The sequence below is a fragment of the Gastrolobium bilobum genome, unplaced genomic scaffold (genome assembly GCF_033153095.1).
Source record: "Gastrolobium bilobum isolate Gb01-03AN ecotype WA unplaced genomic scaffold, APGP_CSIRO_Gbil_v1 utg26868, whole genome shotgun sequence".
NCBI classification, from domain to species: Eukaryota; Viridiplantae; Streptophyta; class Magnoliopsida; order Fabales; family Fabaceae; genus Gastrolobium; species Gastrolobium bilobum.
Window position 1 is genome coordinate 212,615 of NW_026896439.1, and position 15,945 is coordinate 228,559.

General features: G+C 42.4%; 2 protein-coding genes across 2 annotated transcripts; one reads left to right on the forward strand and one right to left on the reverse strand.

Annotated features, from left to right (window-relative positions):
- Positions 1–423: 423 nt before the first annotated feature.
- Positions 424–3,004, reverse strand: LOC133299732 (pentatricopeptide repeat-containing protein At1g66345, mitochondrial). The gene is made up of 3 exons (XM_061499220.1): positions 1,302–3,004; positions 1,078–1,190; positions 424–972 (listed from the first exon to the last, which is right to left on the reverse strand). The coding sequence occupies exon 1, from the start codon at positions 3,002–3,004 to the stop codon at positions 1,331–1,333; it is 1,674 nt and encodes a 557-aa protein (XP_061355204.1). The 3' UTR covers positions 424–972; positions 1,078–1,190; positions 1,302–1,330.
- A 7,462-nt stretch (positions 3,005–10,466) lies between these two features.
- LOC133299733 (uncharacterized) lies at positions 10,467–13,358 on the forward strand. The gene has a single exon (XM_061499221.1). The coding sequence runs from the start codon at positions 10,467–10,469 to the stop codon at positions 13,356–13,358; it is 2,892 nt and encodes a 963-aa protein (XP_061355205.1).
- The last annotated feature ends 2,587 nt before the right edge of the window (positions 13,359–15,945 follow it).

Below are 15,945 nucleotides of genomic sequence, written 5' to 3' on the forward strand. Positions count from 1 at the left end.
CCAAGCCCTTTCACTAAGAAATTTCTTATGCTTTGGGTAATATAGTGAGTGAGGAAAGTATAGGCTGAAATATCAACTAACATTTGAGTTTTTGTTAGTTTTAATTATTAAAACCTAACCGATTAGTTTTTTGGAAAGGAAATCCTAAAAAAAATTATAGGGACTTTGGTAGGCTTTATACAATATTTGTATTTGATATTGACATTCACTCAGCCTAAACTTTAATTTATAAAGCCAAATAGTTTTTAAAAGTTCCACCTAATGAACAGGGTAAAACAATGTACCATTGCATGATTTATGAAGTTAACGTGAAGTTATTTGACAACACCTGATAATTCCACAAGTCAGATATGGTACCACATTATTAAAATGCATTATATAATAATACAAACAACAAAAATGTTTGAAATTCATGTGCAAGAAAAGAAAGTCTTAGAATAAGATCATGGCAATCGTACAGCTTGGATCTTCACGTTTGGAGGTACAATACATTTGTACAAATCTAATTAGAGGAACTTCCTATATTCCATCGCATCTCTTATCCACAATAGCATGAAATTGACACATTAACATTGATATATATGTACATTTATGAAGAGTACATACTTCTTGAAGACAACCATGAAGTGATACCCTCCCCATGAAAATTGCAGGTTCTAGCAATATCAACAATAATAAAGCTTCAAACTACAGCCAAATGCAGGATAAAAATTTATTTCAAAAATCAAATGGAGTCAATATATTTCAAGGGAAATACTGGGAATGAGAAAAATATTTCTATAAAATCTAAGTGTACCTAAAAAGTATATGGCAGTATTACTTCCAAAGGTATGACTGTCTTTGAAATGCTGGTTGGAAGTCTAAAATGATTTGCACAGACTACAACAAGGTCACAAAGCTTACTTTTTGTGCTGCTTCTGCTGTTGAAAACTCAACATGTCCAAAGCCTCTAAAGTAACCTCCCTTCTTTATCTGTATGGAGACAGACATCAACAATTTCTCCACAATTATTGAAACAATTTCCCCAAAAACAAATTTCAAATGAGCACAATTATACAAAAAATAACTGAGAAGCACCTGCACGAGATGTAATTTATACATATCAGCCCATTCCACATTGTATGACAAGATTCCAGCGTATATTGTCTTCGAAGCAGCATTTTGTTCTTTCAGAGTATCTGGGTTTTAGGCTTCAAAAATTTCAGGAAATAACATATCAGCATCACTGATTTCATATTTTACATAGCAGGAAATAGCATTTCACTCTGAAGCAACAAGCACTGGCTTCTCAAAAGGCTTACCTTCACCTCTTGTTGGCACAATAACCAGGTTACAACTCCAAAGAAGCCATTTCATTCTCAAGCTGAAGAGCCCTAGCGCTGTTACCCTTCCGCATATGGCCGGCAATCAATGTCCTATATATGGTCGCACTTGGGGTTAGCAAACGACCTTTCATAATACTCAGATACTTTTCTGCATCTTCAAGCTTTCCACAATGGCATAAACTCTGAATCACTGATGTGAAAACAGATAATCCAGGACACATAGACCTGTACTCCATTTCATAATACAGCTTAAGAACTTCCTGAACCTCATCCTTTTTGGCATAACCCTGTATCAGATAAGAGTATGTAACATCATTGGGTAAGAACCCTTTATCCAACAACAATGTCAACATGGAATTTGCCTGATCCACATCCCCCCTCTCACATAACCTTTCTACCATCTTATTGAATGACAAACAACTAGGAACAAACCCAATACTCAACATTTTCTCACAAACTCCCAAGCATTCCTCCAATCTTCCCAAATTAGCATATCCAACTATAAGATGATCAAAAGTCTCACCATATGGCTTCAACCTCCTTTCTTCCATTTCTCCCATTAAACCTTCAGCTTCTTCCACTCTCCCCTCCGCAAAGAATGCTCCTATAAACGATGTGTAAACAAAAGAATTTGCCTTGAAACCTCTTGCAATCATCTCTTGATAAAGCTCCCAAGCAGAATCCAAATTCCCTAACTTCACCTTAACGTGGACAATCAGAGAATAAGCAACCAAGTCAGGAATCAAATTCTTTTGCAACATTCTCTTCAACAACACAACCACTTCACTTTCTTCAACTTTTTCCATTTTCCCACTCTCCAAGACCCTGAATATCAAACTTGAATTCACAATCACAGATGGAGAAGAAGAACTCCTCTTCCCCAAAATTTGTTCCAACAAGTCCACAATTCTCAGCAACTCACCATCCTTGCATAGGGCATCAACCATGATCCTCAAAGTCACCACATTCGGGTAAACCCTTTTCCAAATCATGTGCTCGTAAACATTCCAAACCATGTCACAATCACAGCCATCATCAGATTTCAATGATTTCTGCATAACATGAAGCAAAGAGTTGTAACTAACCAAACTAACGGAGAATCCGCGTTCCTCCACGTAAAGACACGTGTCGAAAGCGACACGTGTCATCCTCATCTTGGCATAAGCCTGTATCAACAGATCAAACACCAATGGGTGAGAAGAAGAACCAGAAACAACCTCGTACGTGTCAAGTAGCGAATCCACAACCACACGATCTTCCTTTTCCTTGTTTTTGTTCAAAAGCGATTGGAGCAATGCTTTGGCATCGGTTAACAACATGGCTCTCACCGAAACGTGGATTGCTATGCAATAAGACCGAATCCCATGTTGTTGGAAGCTGTTGCTGTTCCTGTTCTTGGACCAATGGAAGAAACCCAGTGCGCTTTTGGCTTCAATTGGATCCTTAAACTCCAAGAGAACGTGTTCCACCAATGAATCGTTGAATTCGAGAGAACCAAACTTGTTGGTTATGGTGTCCCAATTCCATCTCTTTCTAAACGAATTGCATATTGCAGTAACAATGTTATCATCATGATGATAATGATGATGATGCTGTGTGTGCAAACAATGCAAGTTGCGGAATTGGGGTTTGGGAAAACTAACTCTGTTCAAGAGCTTCAAGGGTTTGGAAAAACCCATTTGGGGGAGAGTGATGATGGGTTCAACGAAAATGAATGTAAAGAGTGGTCACGCGATGTGCACGTGCAATTGGATTTACACTTTGATGTGTTGTGTTGTGTTGCATTTCGACAATTCCGAGGCCTCGTACTATTGTTTTTGTCTGAGGAGTAACATCGTTATCTTGCTTTTGCCAACACGGTCGCTTTGGGAAAACCCATTTTCTTCTTTTAGTGCTTAACAAGGTAATAATACTGATTACTGATTCATAACTTGTGGCTGTTGAATTGTGGGGTTTTCATGTGTACTTAATTTGTGGGGTTTAGTTTTTTTTTTTAATCAGGCTTGCATGATAATGTTGTTGGGATTTTATTTTTATTTATTTTTTTGTTGATTGGACTTTCAATTTGACTTGCTGCATTGTGCAACGAACCATAAAGTGAAACTGGCGATTTCAGAAATGATTGGAGTAATAAGTGGATGAGCACACTGGAAATTGTGTTTGATTCATCACACTCTTTGCTGGTATTTCTGGGCGAGTTGCTGTAAAGAGTTTTAATGTTCATTAGGGAGGTTTTTGAAGTGTAAATTTTGAAAGAACTCAACAAGTTGATTGAAACATTCCATATCTTTTTTTGGCAAATTGGTCTTTTCTTGTTTTGGAGTTTTGATCCTAGGCTACTAGGTAAGTTTTTTTTTTTGTTTTTTGTTTTTAAATAAAAATAAAAATTCAAATGTCTCATTGAAGCTTCTGAGATCTTGGTTGCTAATTTTTTTGTCACATGCCATACTTGGTTGGATTAGTTTAATTAATTTTATGGTTAAGATTTTAAAAGGAAGTTTTAAGCTTCGATTTGTATAATTTCGAGAAGTAACGTGCACAAATGAGTCGGTAGAAGTTTTGTATAATTTCTTCTTGGTGTTTTGGAATTTAGGAAAATCTACCATCTAAACCATAAATTTAGGCTTTCTTAATTTTGGAAATCAAGTTAAAAACCACTTGCTGAAAAATTTGAACTTTGCTATGAATCTAGTGAATTGAATAACCACTTGGACAAACTCAATTGTCTAAGCATATATCAATTTGTTGTTTACGGGTATGTTTCTCCCTTTTTTTTTTTTTTTTTTCTCTCTATTCCTTGCTAAAGCATCAAACTTGGGCAGGTGAAAAAATCAACACATTTTTTTCTGTAGTAATTTTTTTAGTCATTGATTCTAGTTTTCTTACGTAGACTTACAGTCTCCTGCTACCATACTACACTAATTGAAGATGGCGACAACAACATTTGCTGGCATGCAAGTTGCAGTGTCAAGACCATGCATTTCCTCATCAAAAAGGTTTGAAAGTGCAGGTGCTGTTGTTCTTAGTTTCAAGTCGAAGGTGGGATCATGGAGTAAACTTGTGAGTGCATGCCATATTTCCTCAGTACAACCTTTCCAGTGGGGCTTTATGATACAGACCAACCACTAATTAACAGAACTAAAGGAATTAATGCAGTAATTTGGATCTGAATATTATACCTTCATATATTGAAGCACAAACGATTACAAACAGAGACACATTAACAACAACTCTTGCAGTAAATATGAAATTACAGTGACACTAAGAAAAACACAATGCAGGAAAAAGTAAGATAGTGTGGAACACATATGAGAGGTTCCACTCTCTCCCAATCCCAAAAAAGGCCCAAGCAATTTCCAAAGATTCCAGATACCCTCACTCTTCTCCTTCCTTGCTATTTAACCATCTCAACCTCCCTTCTCACGCCATTCTGTTGAAACTGATTTGTTGAGTCAGCAAAGGTTGGGCCCACATTATTTTAATCCTTCCTATACATACATGATCTTGGGCCAGATCGTATCACTTTACCTCTTCCATAAAATTTGACAAAATGATTACAAAGGCAATGGCCGAGTCTAGTGAAAAAGATTTGAAATGTTATTGATTCTTTTCTCTAAAACTCTTGGTTCATATTAACAGAATCCAAAGAACTCATGAGAAGAGTGATTATCTTGATGGGAAAAGAAAATGCTTATTCAACTATTCACAAACTCTGATATGGTACCTATATACACATTCAGGGTCAAACTAACTAACATTAAAACCTAACTAAGTTAGTTACAACAGACTAACAAACTGACATAAAGGGTATAATACACGTGTATGCTGTATCAACATAATAATATATCTCAATATCCCCCCTCATGTTGGCATATGGATATCCATAAGACCCAACTTGTCAACAAGTCCTTTGAAGATGCGAGGAGGTAATGCTTTGGTGAAAGAATCAGCCAATTGTTCTGCTGAAGATATAGGCAACAAATGAATCAAACCATTATTAATTTTCTCCCTAACAATGTGACAATCTATCTCTATATGTTTTGATCTTTCATGGAAACTAGGATTGTGTGCCAAGTAGATTGCTGAGCGATTATCACAAAATACTGCAATCGGTTTTGCCATTTCAACATCTAAATCAGTAAGCATGTATTTCATCCATTGCAATTCACATGTCAAGCTTGCCAAGGCTCTATATTCTGCCTCTGAGGATGATCTAGAGACTGTGCTTTGCTTCTTGGATCTCCACCCAATCAATGAAGAACCAAGAAAGATGCAATACCCAGTGATGGAACGCCTAGTGTCCGGACATGTTGCCCAATCCGAGTCTGCAAAAGCACTGAGTTTGAGTTCACTATCAGCTGAAAAGAAAAGGCCACGACCAGGATTTCCTTTGAGATACTTCAGCACTCTGAGGGCAGCTTGCATGTGAAGCTCTGTAGGAGAACTGACATATTGACTTAATTGTTGAATTGCATAACAAATGTCTGGTCTAGTTGTTGTTAAGTACAATAATCTTCCCACTAGACGTCTATAGCTTCCAGCATCCAAGCAAGGTTCTCCTTTGTCTCGTTCCAACTTAACACCTGAGTCCATGGGAGTTGAAACAGGTTTAGCTCCCAAAAGACCACCATCAGCTACTAATTCCAAAGCATACTTTCTTTGATTCATTACTAACCCTTCCTTAGATCGGCTAATTTCTAAGCAAGGAAATAGTGCAGTTCCCCTAAATCCTTGATGTGAAACCGACTATCAAGAAATTGTTTTACTGAGATGATCTCTTGCATGTCATTACCAACTAATACCACATCATCAACATAAATCAAAAGGGCTGTAAATGAATTCTCCCTTTTCTTGATCAGAAGGGAATGATCTGCTTCAGACTGTTTGTAGCCAATAGACAGCAATGCAGAAGTGAGCTTGGAGTACCATTGCCTACTAGCTTGCTTTAATCCATATAGAGATTTTTGTAGTTTGCAAACCTGGTTAGGCTTTGAACAACTAATTCCAGGTGGCAAAGTCATGTAAACTTCCTCACTCAAGTCACCATGGAGGAAGGCATTGTTAACATCCAACTGCTCCAAGATCCATCCATTTGATGTAGCAACTCCAAGAAGTGTACGAATGGTTGTGATCTTTGCAACAGGTGAGAATGTGTCCAGAAAGTCTACTCCTTCAAGCTGAGTATATCCCTTTGCAACTAGGCGGGCTTTGTAACGTTCAACACTCCCATCAGCATGATATTTGACTTTATACACCCACTTGCATCCAATGGGGTGCTTATCAAGAGGCAAATCAGTAAGAGACCATGTATTATTTTGTTCCAAAGCTGATATTTCAGCATTCATTGCATCACGCCAGCATTGTTCCTTGACTGCTTCTGAGAACAATTGAGGTTCAACTATGGATTGAAGATTGAAGCATAAAGTCTGATGTTGAGAGGAACAATTATTATAACTCAAAACTGAAGACAAAGGATATGTTGATTGTGAAGTGAGAGAGCAATGGAAATCCTTCAGGTATATTGGAGGTTGTCTAGTTCGGTTAGATTTTCTGGGTATATTAGCTGGTAAAATTGGTTCATGTGTGTTCTGTGGTAAAGGTTGATCTGCAGATGAATGAGTTGTAAGATTTGGCAAGGATGGTGCATTGGATGGATAAGTTGTGAGGTCACGGGTATGTTCATTAGGTGTAATAGGAGAGGTTGCAGTAGGTTCATTAATGTGAAAGGATAGGTTTGGTGAAGTGGGTGGTGAAGTAGGTGGGCTGACATGTGAGTCTACAATAAGGAATGGGTCATCAGATAAAGGATGAGTAGCTATAGGAATGGATGAGGCAAAATCAGAATCAGATACGCTCACATGTGTGAAAAATGGAAAAGTGCTTTCATGAAAAACTACATTTCTAGATAGAAATACCTCTCTAGAAGTCAAATCATACAGTACATATCCCTTTGTTCCTTCTCTATGACCAAGTAAAATGCATTTTCTAGCACGGGGGCTGAATTTTTGCCTGTTGGATACAAGGGTGCTAGCAAAGCAAAGACAACCAAACACCTTTAGATGGATCAGAATAGGTGGAGTGCTATATAATAGCTCATAAGGGGAACTGTTCTTCAAGGTAGGACTGCTCAGCCTATTTATTAAATGGACTGCATGCAATACCGAAAAAGACCAAAATTGAAGAGGTAGATTGGACTGGAACATTAATGCTCTGGCTGTGTTAAGGAGATGTTGATGTTTTCTCTTCACTACACCATTTTGCTGTGGGCATTCTACACAAGTGGTTTGATGAATGATGCCTTTGTGAGAATAAAATTTAGGCATTAAAAATTCAGCACCATTATCACTCCTAATTATTTTGACATGTGTGTCAAATTGATTTTCAACTAGTGACACAAAACTTTTCAAATGACCTCGAGCTTCTCCTTTATTTTTCATCAAAAGCACCCAAGTAAACCTTGAGAAATCATCTACTACAGTCAAGAAGTATTTATGTCCAGTAAATGAAGCAGTGGAAAATGGCCCCCAAATGTCTACATGAATAAGATCAAATGCTTTAGAGGAAACAGTACTACTCAAATCATATGGAAGTCTCTTTTGTTTTGCCAAGTGGCATACATCACAGGGAGTACATTGTTTATTCTGTGGAATGAAAGGAAATTTAGTACACATCACTTTCATTACTGAGTCTGAAGTATGTCCTAATCTTAGGTGCCATAGCATAGTATCATCTCTAACAGTATTATTTGCAGAAGCATGGTCACGGACAACATTCACATCTTTATCCTTCCTGTTAAATGACTCCAAAAGGAAGAGTCCATTGCACAATCTAGCTGTACCAATCACTCGTTGTGACCTGATCTGTTTAATACATCATGTACAATCATAGAAGATGAGCTCACAGTCAAGAAACTGAACCAGCTTTACCACTGATATCAAATTAACGCAAAACTCTGGTACATATAGTACACCATTTAAAAACAAGTTTGGACACAGTTCAATAGAACCTGACTGAAGCGCAATTACTTTAGAACCATTGGGTAATGTGATAGAAATGGGTTTGATCTCATGCAAATTAATAAAGTGTGATGACACACATGATATGTGATCTGTTGCACCCGTGTCAAGGATCCAATGAAAAGATTCCTTACCAGAAACTTGAGAACTAGCAGGAGTAGCAAAGGCAGTGGACGATGTGGTATGAATCATATTGACAGCAGCATTGGAGTTTTCTTCTCCATTCTGGATCTTAACTTGCTGAAGCATGTCCATCATGTTCTTGTATTGTTGCTGTGAAATGACCACTGCATCATTTTTGTCTGTCACCACAGCTTCATCGTTCAAAACAGCATTGGCAGAAACATTTCTAGGCTTTGGTTTATATCCTGGTGGATATCCATGCTTTGCATAGCATGTGTCCACTGTATGGTTGGTTCTTCCACAATAGGTACAAAGTTTGGTACCTCTAGGCTTCATGCCTCTGCCTCTGCCAAAGTTTCCATTGTGTCCACGACGCTGACCAGCAGGATATGCTCTTGATTCTACAACAAAGTCACCATGCATTTCATAGTTTAGTTGACGTTCCTGCTGTGCAACAAGTGAATATGCTCTATTCATGTTTGGAAGCGGTTCAATCAGCATGACTTGTGATCGTATGTGAGAGTATTGGTCACTGAGACCTTTCAGAAAACGAATGACTTGATCACGCTCCCTGTTTCGTCTTATTTCATCTAAAGCTCCACAGTAGCAGCTTGGAAGTGGATTTAGGTTGTCCAATTCATCCCATAGCGTCTTCATCTCCGTGAAATAATCACTCACGGATCTATCTCCCTGTTGCAGTCGATGAATATCCTCTTGTAGATCTGCAATTCTGAAGACGTCAGCTTGTGAAAAACGCTCGCGAAGATCACGCCATACATCAGAAGCTCGTTCAATCCATAAAATGGATTTGGAGATTGATTCATCAATGGAGCGGTGAATCCATGACAACACCGTAGTGTTGCATCTCTCCCAGGCTGGATAGAGAGGATCATGAACATCTGGTGGAACAAAACTTCCATCTACGAAGCATATCTTGTTTTTCGAGAGCAGTGCCATTTTCATGGCTCGCAGCCAAGTGTGGTAGTTACAGCCAGTGAGAGGAGGAGAAACGAGAACCATGGATGGATTCTCATTAGGATGAAGATATAACGAGTTCGATGGATTGGAGAGATGATCTGGAAGAGGGTTATGGTTCGCCATTGAAAGAGAAACAGAGACGAAATGCAAACGAATTGCAGAGAAATTGTCTCACAGAGACTGAGAACTTTTCAGAGAAACGAAAAGAAAGAATCATAGCGATACCAGAGAGATCTCTGATACCATAACATAATCCAAAGAACTCATGAAAAGAGTGATTATCTTGATGGGAAAAGAAAATGCTTATTCAACTATTCACAAACTCTGATATGGTACCTGTTCCGGATGGCTTAACCACATCCGAAGCCCAAGGGCCTTGTAACAGATGGCCCAGTTTCACAGAGCCCCAAACAGCCTGAGCCCAGTACCCCAAGTTATATGCACGTCAGCCCTACCAGTTGGCCCTAGACGCATGCCCCAAGGCAGCTCGCCTCCCAAGGTAAGACACCAAAATGTCTTATCTTGGAACCCCATATGCTCTGCGGATCGCCCAGAGACCATAAGTGGAAACCGCCCTGCTGCCGCATGCTGACATCGCCCAAGAGCAGACCCTGCATCGCTACAGCGCCAGGCGTGTCATCTCCTCACAACGAATCCCAAGGAGCGTTGACCTCCAATACGTAAGCCCTAACGGATTAAACTCCTGGACTCCTATAAATACCACCCTTGGGCACAAGGGAAAGGGCTACCTTTTATGTACTGTTATTATGCCCATTTACTTCTCAGTTATACACTTACTATCTGTCTGTCATTAATATCAGCTTGCTACCTCTTGGAATATTACCTCCTAGCCTAGTCTTTACCTCAGCTAGAGGTATAATCCATATAGTGACATTACCCTCAAGGGTACATAGTGGGCTCGTTGTATCGAACGGTACATTGGCGCCGTCTGTGGGGACTATAAACTTCTATTCCCATTCTCCTACCACTAAATACGCAAGACACTTACCATTTACAGACCAACATGGTAGTCACAACAAGACGAGCAGAACAAGTGCGAGCAGCCACTCCGGAAGGGCACGTGCGAACTATGCGCTCCAACTCCCCTCCTTCTATGCACTCAATCCCAGCTGGGCGGGAAGCGGCAGATGCTCTGCTTCCGGTGCTACAACCTGCAGACCCCCAGGCACCAGCGGAAGGTCTCAGAGCAACATTCCCGAATCATCAAGTTCCAATACAAGAAATCCAAGGAGAAAACTGGTTTGAAAACCAACCCCCACCCCCTGGTGTCCAATTTGGAATGCCTTTCCCAACCACCCGTCGTGTCCATCCGGCGCAAAGCCAACCCGTAGCACTATATAATGACCATCGAGTCCCAACACACCATCAGAGACCTTGTATGAATAATGTGGCCGCTCCTTTCCCCCCACCTTTTCCAAATGGTTACCCGTTTCAAGGATATCCTTTCCACCCTCATAACGCGGCCATCCCCCAACCGCAGGGATCAGTCGTGAACCTTGGCCAACCCCGTTTTGAAGCCCGCCAAGTCCCAGCTATCTCGTACTCAGTCGAGGCGCCTCAGGAACCTCGCCCTCCACCATACTTACAAGCCCGTAACCCATACTTGCAAACAACCCCTCCGAACACCTCAGGGCGTAACAAACCCCTGACAGATAGCCTACGCCTCACTCCTATTCCCCTTGGCTATAAGGGACCATCCAACATCGTCACGTACGTAGGTGACGCTGATCCGTTCGAATGGATACAAAAGTTTGAAGCGGCAATGACCCTTCATGGTGAAACAGACCTCCTGATGTGCAGAACCTTCCCAACGCTCTTGGGCGGAAGAGCGTTAACTTGGTATACCACCTTACCAACGGGCAGTGTAGCATCCTGGGATGACCTGGCAAGGAAATTCCAGACCCATTTTGCCACTAGTCGCCCTGTGCCGAAGTCTGTCCATGCCTTGGAGAAAGTACGCCAGCAATCCGGGGAAACTCTTAGGTCATTTCTCGACCGTTTTGACAAAGAAGCCCTACAGGTACAAGGGCTAGACCCAAAGGTGCAGTTGCACATACTTTTATCTGGATTGCGTGAAGGAGCGTTCGCCTATGAGCTTGCTCGTCATGAGATTTTGGATCTTGAAGAAGTCAAGCGTAAAGCTCAAGAGTTTATGCGAATCGAAGAGTACAAAGGAAGTCGAACAAGCGACAGTCACCGCCAAGGAAACAGAGAGTTGAAGAATAGTGACCATGCTGAGGAACGTAGAAAGAGTCGCAAACCCGCCAAGTATGTTAGTCGCCAACAAGGGAGAGACATGGTTGGACGTCATACACATAGCGTCCTTCAGACCGAGTACAAGGAGGACCGCAAAGACAGCCCAAGGCGTCAGGGGCAATCGTGGGAAAATGTTGTATACTACAAATTCCACCGCAGTAACGGCCATAGTACTGAGGAGTGCAGACATCTGAAGGATGAAATCGATGAGATCATTAACAGTAGAGGTCAAAGAAACACCGGAAGCAGCTCCCGAATCCCAGGAAACAACAGGCGGTATCGAGAGCATAGTTGGTCACCAGATCGAAGAAGGAGCACCCAGCCCAAGTACCAAACTCGTCGCGGGCGGGATCGCAGGGAGAGGTCTCCCCCAATCCGTAAGGCCCATGACAACCAGAGCAGTAGAGAAAGGCGTGACGGAGGAGACGAAGATTCAGCAGCCATAAAACATGGAGTGATAAATATGATCTCTGGAGGGCTGGGTGGCGGTGGAGTAACAGTTAATTCCAGAAAGAGACACTTGAAGCAGTGCCTAGCAGTGGCAGGAAAGACCATCAGCAAAACGAGCACAGATGCAGGTCAGGCCAAACCCAAAATCGTCTGGGACTTCAACGATTTGGGCGATATTCTACCTGGCCATGATGACCCCTTGGTCATCCAAGCAATCATTGCCAACTGGAGCGTCAACCGCGTATTCGTGGATCATGGCAGTTCTGCTGACATTTTGTTTTTGCCTTGTCTTAAAGCTTTGGGTTTTGCTGTCAATAACTTAACACCAGTGGCAGGTGAACTTGCACGGTTTAACGGCACAACCACCAAACCTTTGGGATTGATAAACTTACGATTATCTCTGGGAACGCCACCTACCTCAAAGTCAGCCGACATTCAATTCCTGGTGCTGGATACCCAATCAGCTTACAACGTAATTCTCGGCAGGCGAATGTTTGCCACTTTCGAAGCAAGTGTGTCGCACCCGCACTTGGCAATGAAGTTTGTGGCAAGAGACAACAAGGTGGCGACAGTAAGAGGCGATCAAACGGTAGCAAGGAGCTGCTACAACATCCCCATGAAACCAGCACCAAAAGTCACTTTGAAAGCCCAGCCAGCACCCCATATGGCGAGAACCCAGGTAACAACTGATGCCCTCACTGGAAAGGGTGACGAACTTGACCAGTGTCTTCTTGTAGAGTTTGATGCACGAGACGACCCTCGGATGGAACATTCCAGGCCCACACCAGACGGAGCTCTAGAGCACGTAGTGCTGGGCGAGAAGGACCAAACGACAACCATTGGGGTGTTCACCAACCCGGAGCTGAAAAGCAGGTTGATCAAACTCCTACGAGACAACAAGGACCTGTTCGCGTGGAAGCCATCTGACATGCCCGGCATAGACCCGGAAGTATGTTGCCACAGATTGTCAGTAGACCCCCAAGCAAAGCCCGTTTCGCAGAAGAAGAGGAAGTTTGGCCCTGATCGCCAAAATATCATTGACGAAGAGGTAAAGAGACTCTGGGATGCCGGTTTCATCCGAGAAATTAAATATACTACGTGGCTCTCAAACCCCGTACTAGTCAAAAAACCTAGTGGGGCGTGGAGAATGTGCATTGATTACACCGACCTCAACAAGATGTGCCCATAGGATGCCTATCCTTTCCCAAGCATTGACCAGCTCGTTGATAACTCCTTAGGATTCAAGGTGCTTTCATTCATGGATGCATACTCAGGCTATAATCAGATCCCATTGTTAAAAGAAGACCAGGACAAAACGGCGTTCGTCACACAGACTGCTAATTACTGTTACACCATGATGCCGTTCGGATTGAAAAACGCCGGTGCCACTTACCAACGAATGATGAATGAAGTTTTCAAAGACTTGATTGGTGACAGCATTGAAGTCTATATAGACGATATGATCGCTAAGTCACAAACTCCAGAACAGCACTTGACACATCTCCAAGGCGTGTTCAATAGGTTGAGAAAATACAACATGCGGCTCAACCCAAGCAAATGCGCCTTCAGAGTTCCAGCAGGGAAGTTCTTAGGCTTTATGCTGACTGAAAGAGGTATTGAAGTTAATCCTGACAAATGCAAGGCGATCATTAACATGAGAAGTCCCCAGACGGTTAAAGAAGTGCAGCAGTTGACCGGAAGGATAGTCGCACTTACTCGTTTCTTAGCAAATTCTGCCTATAAGTCCCTTCCGTTGTTTAGCCTGCTCAAGAAGGGCCGCTCTTTTCAATGGACTGATGATTGTGAGAAAGCGTTCCAAGAATTCAAAAGAGCGCTGTCATGCCCGCCTGTCTTAACAAAGCCAGACATTGGAGAGATCCTTTATTTATATCTCGCCGTTGGCGTAGAAGCCATCAGTGCCGCCTTGGTCAGAGAGCAGAACGGAGAAGCACAGAAACCAGTGTATTTCATTAGCAAAGTCCTGCAGGGCGCGGAGCTCAGGTATCAGCAGGTTGAAAAGGTTATTCTCACACTCATCTTTGCTGCGAGAAGACTTAGGCCATACTTCCAATGTCACCCAATCACGGTTAGAACCAATCAACCCATCCGCCAAGTATTACAAAAGCCTGATCTAGCGGGCCGGATGATGTCTTGGGCGATTGAACTGTCAGAATACCAAATCAATTATGAACCAAGAACAGCCATCAAAGCACAAGCCCTCACAGATTTCATTGCTGAGATGACCCATACCCCTGCAAACGACAATCAGTTGGGGGAAACCCCGGCGACATGGAAACTGTTCGTGGATGGATCAACCAACGCCAAAGGGTCAGGAGCCGGTTTGATCGTGGAAAATCCTGATGGTGTGGCGATGGAGCATTCTTTGACCTTCGACTTCAGTACGACTAATAATCAAGCAGAGTATGAGGCTTTGATAGCCGGTTTAATTCAAGCCAGAGAACTGGGAGCCCAACATCTCAAGGTTTTTAGTGACTCACAGCTGGTGACCTGTCAAATTTCCGGCGAATATCAAGCGAAAGGTCCCCTGATGTGCAAATACTTAGAAAGAGTCAAAGATATAATGGAGACATTCATGACAGTCAAGGTGGAGCACATTAGGCGGGGAGAGAACACCCGGGCCGACATACTCGCCAAATTGGCCAGTACCAAGAGTCCAGGTAATAACCGTTCGGTCATCCAGCATAACCTACAAAAGCCATGCGTTGTAATGAGTATAACGGGAGAAACGGAGGAAATCGCAGCTGATACCTGGATCACTCCAATCGTTAACTACCTTTTAGAAGGTACCCTCCCGCCAGATGTGAAAGAAGCGAAGAAGATCGCCAGAAGGAGTGCTCACTTCTGCCTGGTGAATGGCCGGTTATATAAAAGAGGTCTCTCAACCCCACTGTTGAAATGTTTAAACCCAGGAGACGTGGGCTATGTGTTAGAGGAAATCCACGAAGGAATTAACGGCCACCACATAGGTGGACATTCTCTAGCAAGGAAAGCGTTGAGAGCCGGATTCTACTGGCCGACCATGGAGCGAGACGCTTATAACCACGTCAAGAAGTGCGATAAGTGCCAACGTTTCGCGGATGTACATAGAGCCCCACCAGAGGAGTTGACCTCGATAACATCGCCTTGGCCTTTTCACAAATGGGGAATGGACATTCTTGGACCTTTCCCAAAAGCCACGGGGCGTATACAGTGGCTAATTGTTGCCATAGACTACTTCACCAAGTGGGTAGAAGCCGAGGCAGTTGCGACCATCACTTCTCAGAATGTCAGGAAGTTTTTTTGGAGAAACGTTGTCTATCGTTTTGGCATCCCGGGAGAGGTTATTACAGATAATGGTATCCAGTTTACCGATTCTAAGTTCAGAGAATTGATGACGAACCTTCAAATTCGGCACCACTTTGCAGCCGTGGAACATCCTCAATCTAATGGGTTAGTCGAGTCAGCTAACAAGATGCTGTCCAAAGGAATAAAAAAGAAGTTAACCTCCCATAAAGGAGCCTGGCTTGAGAACCTCCATGGCGTGTTGTGGGGATATCGAACAACTGCCCAATCCAGTACTGGAGAGACCCCTTTCCGTCTGACTTATGGTTCAGAGGCTATGATACCAGTCGAGATCGGTGAACCTTCATGGAGAAAGGAGCAAGTAGCAGAGGTAACTAACAGTCAGGGTCTCAAAGAAACACTTGATTTAATCGAAGAAATCCGAGAACGGGCAGCGCAATCTGATCGCTAGTCGAAAGAAAGGTCAGCCAGCC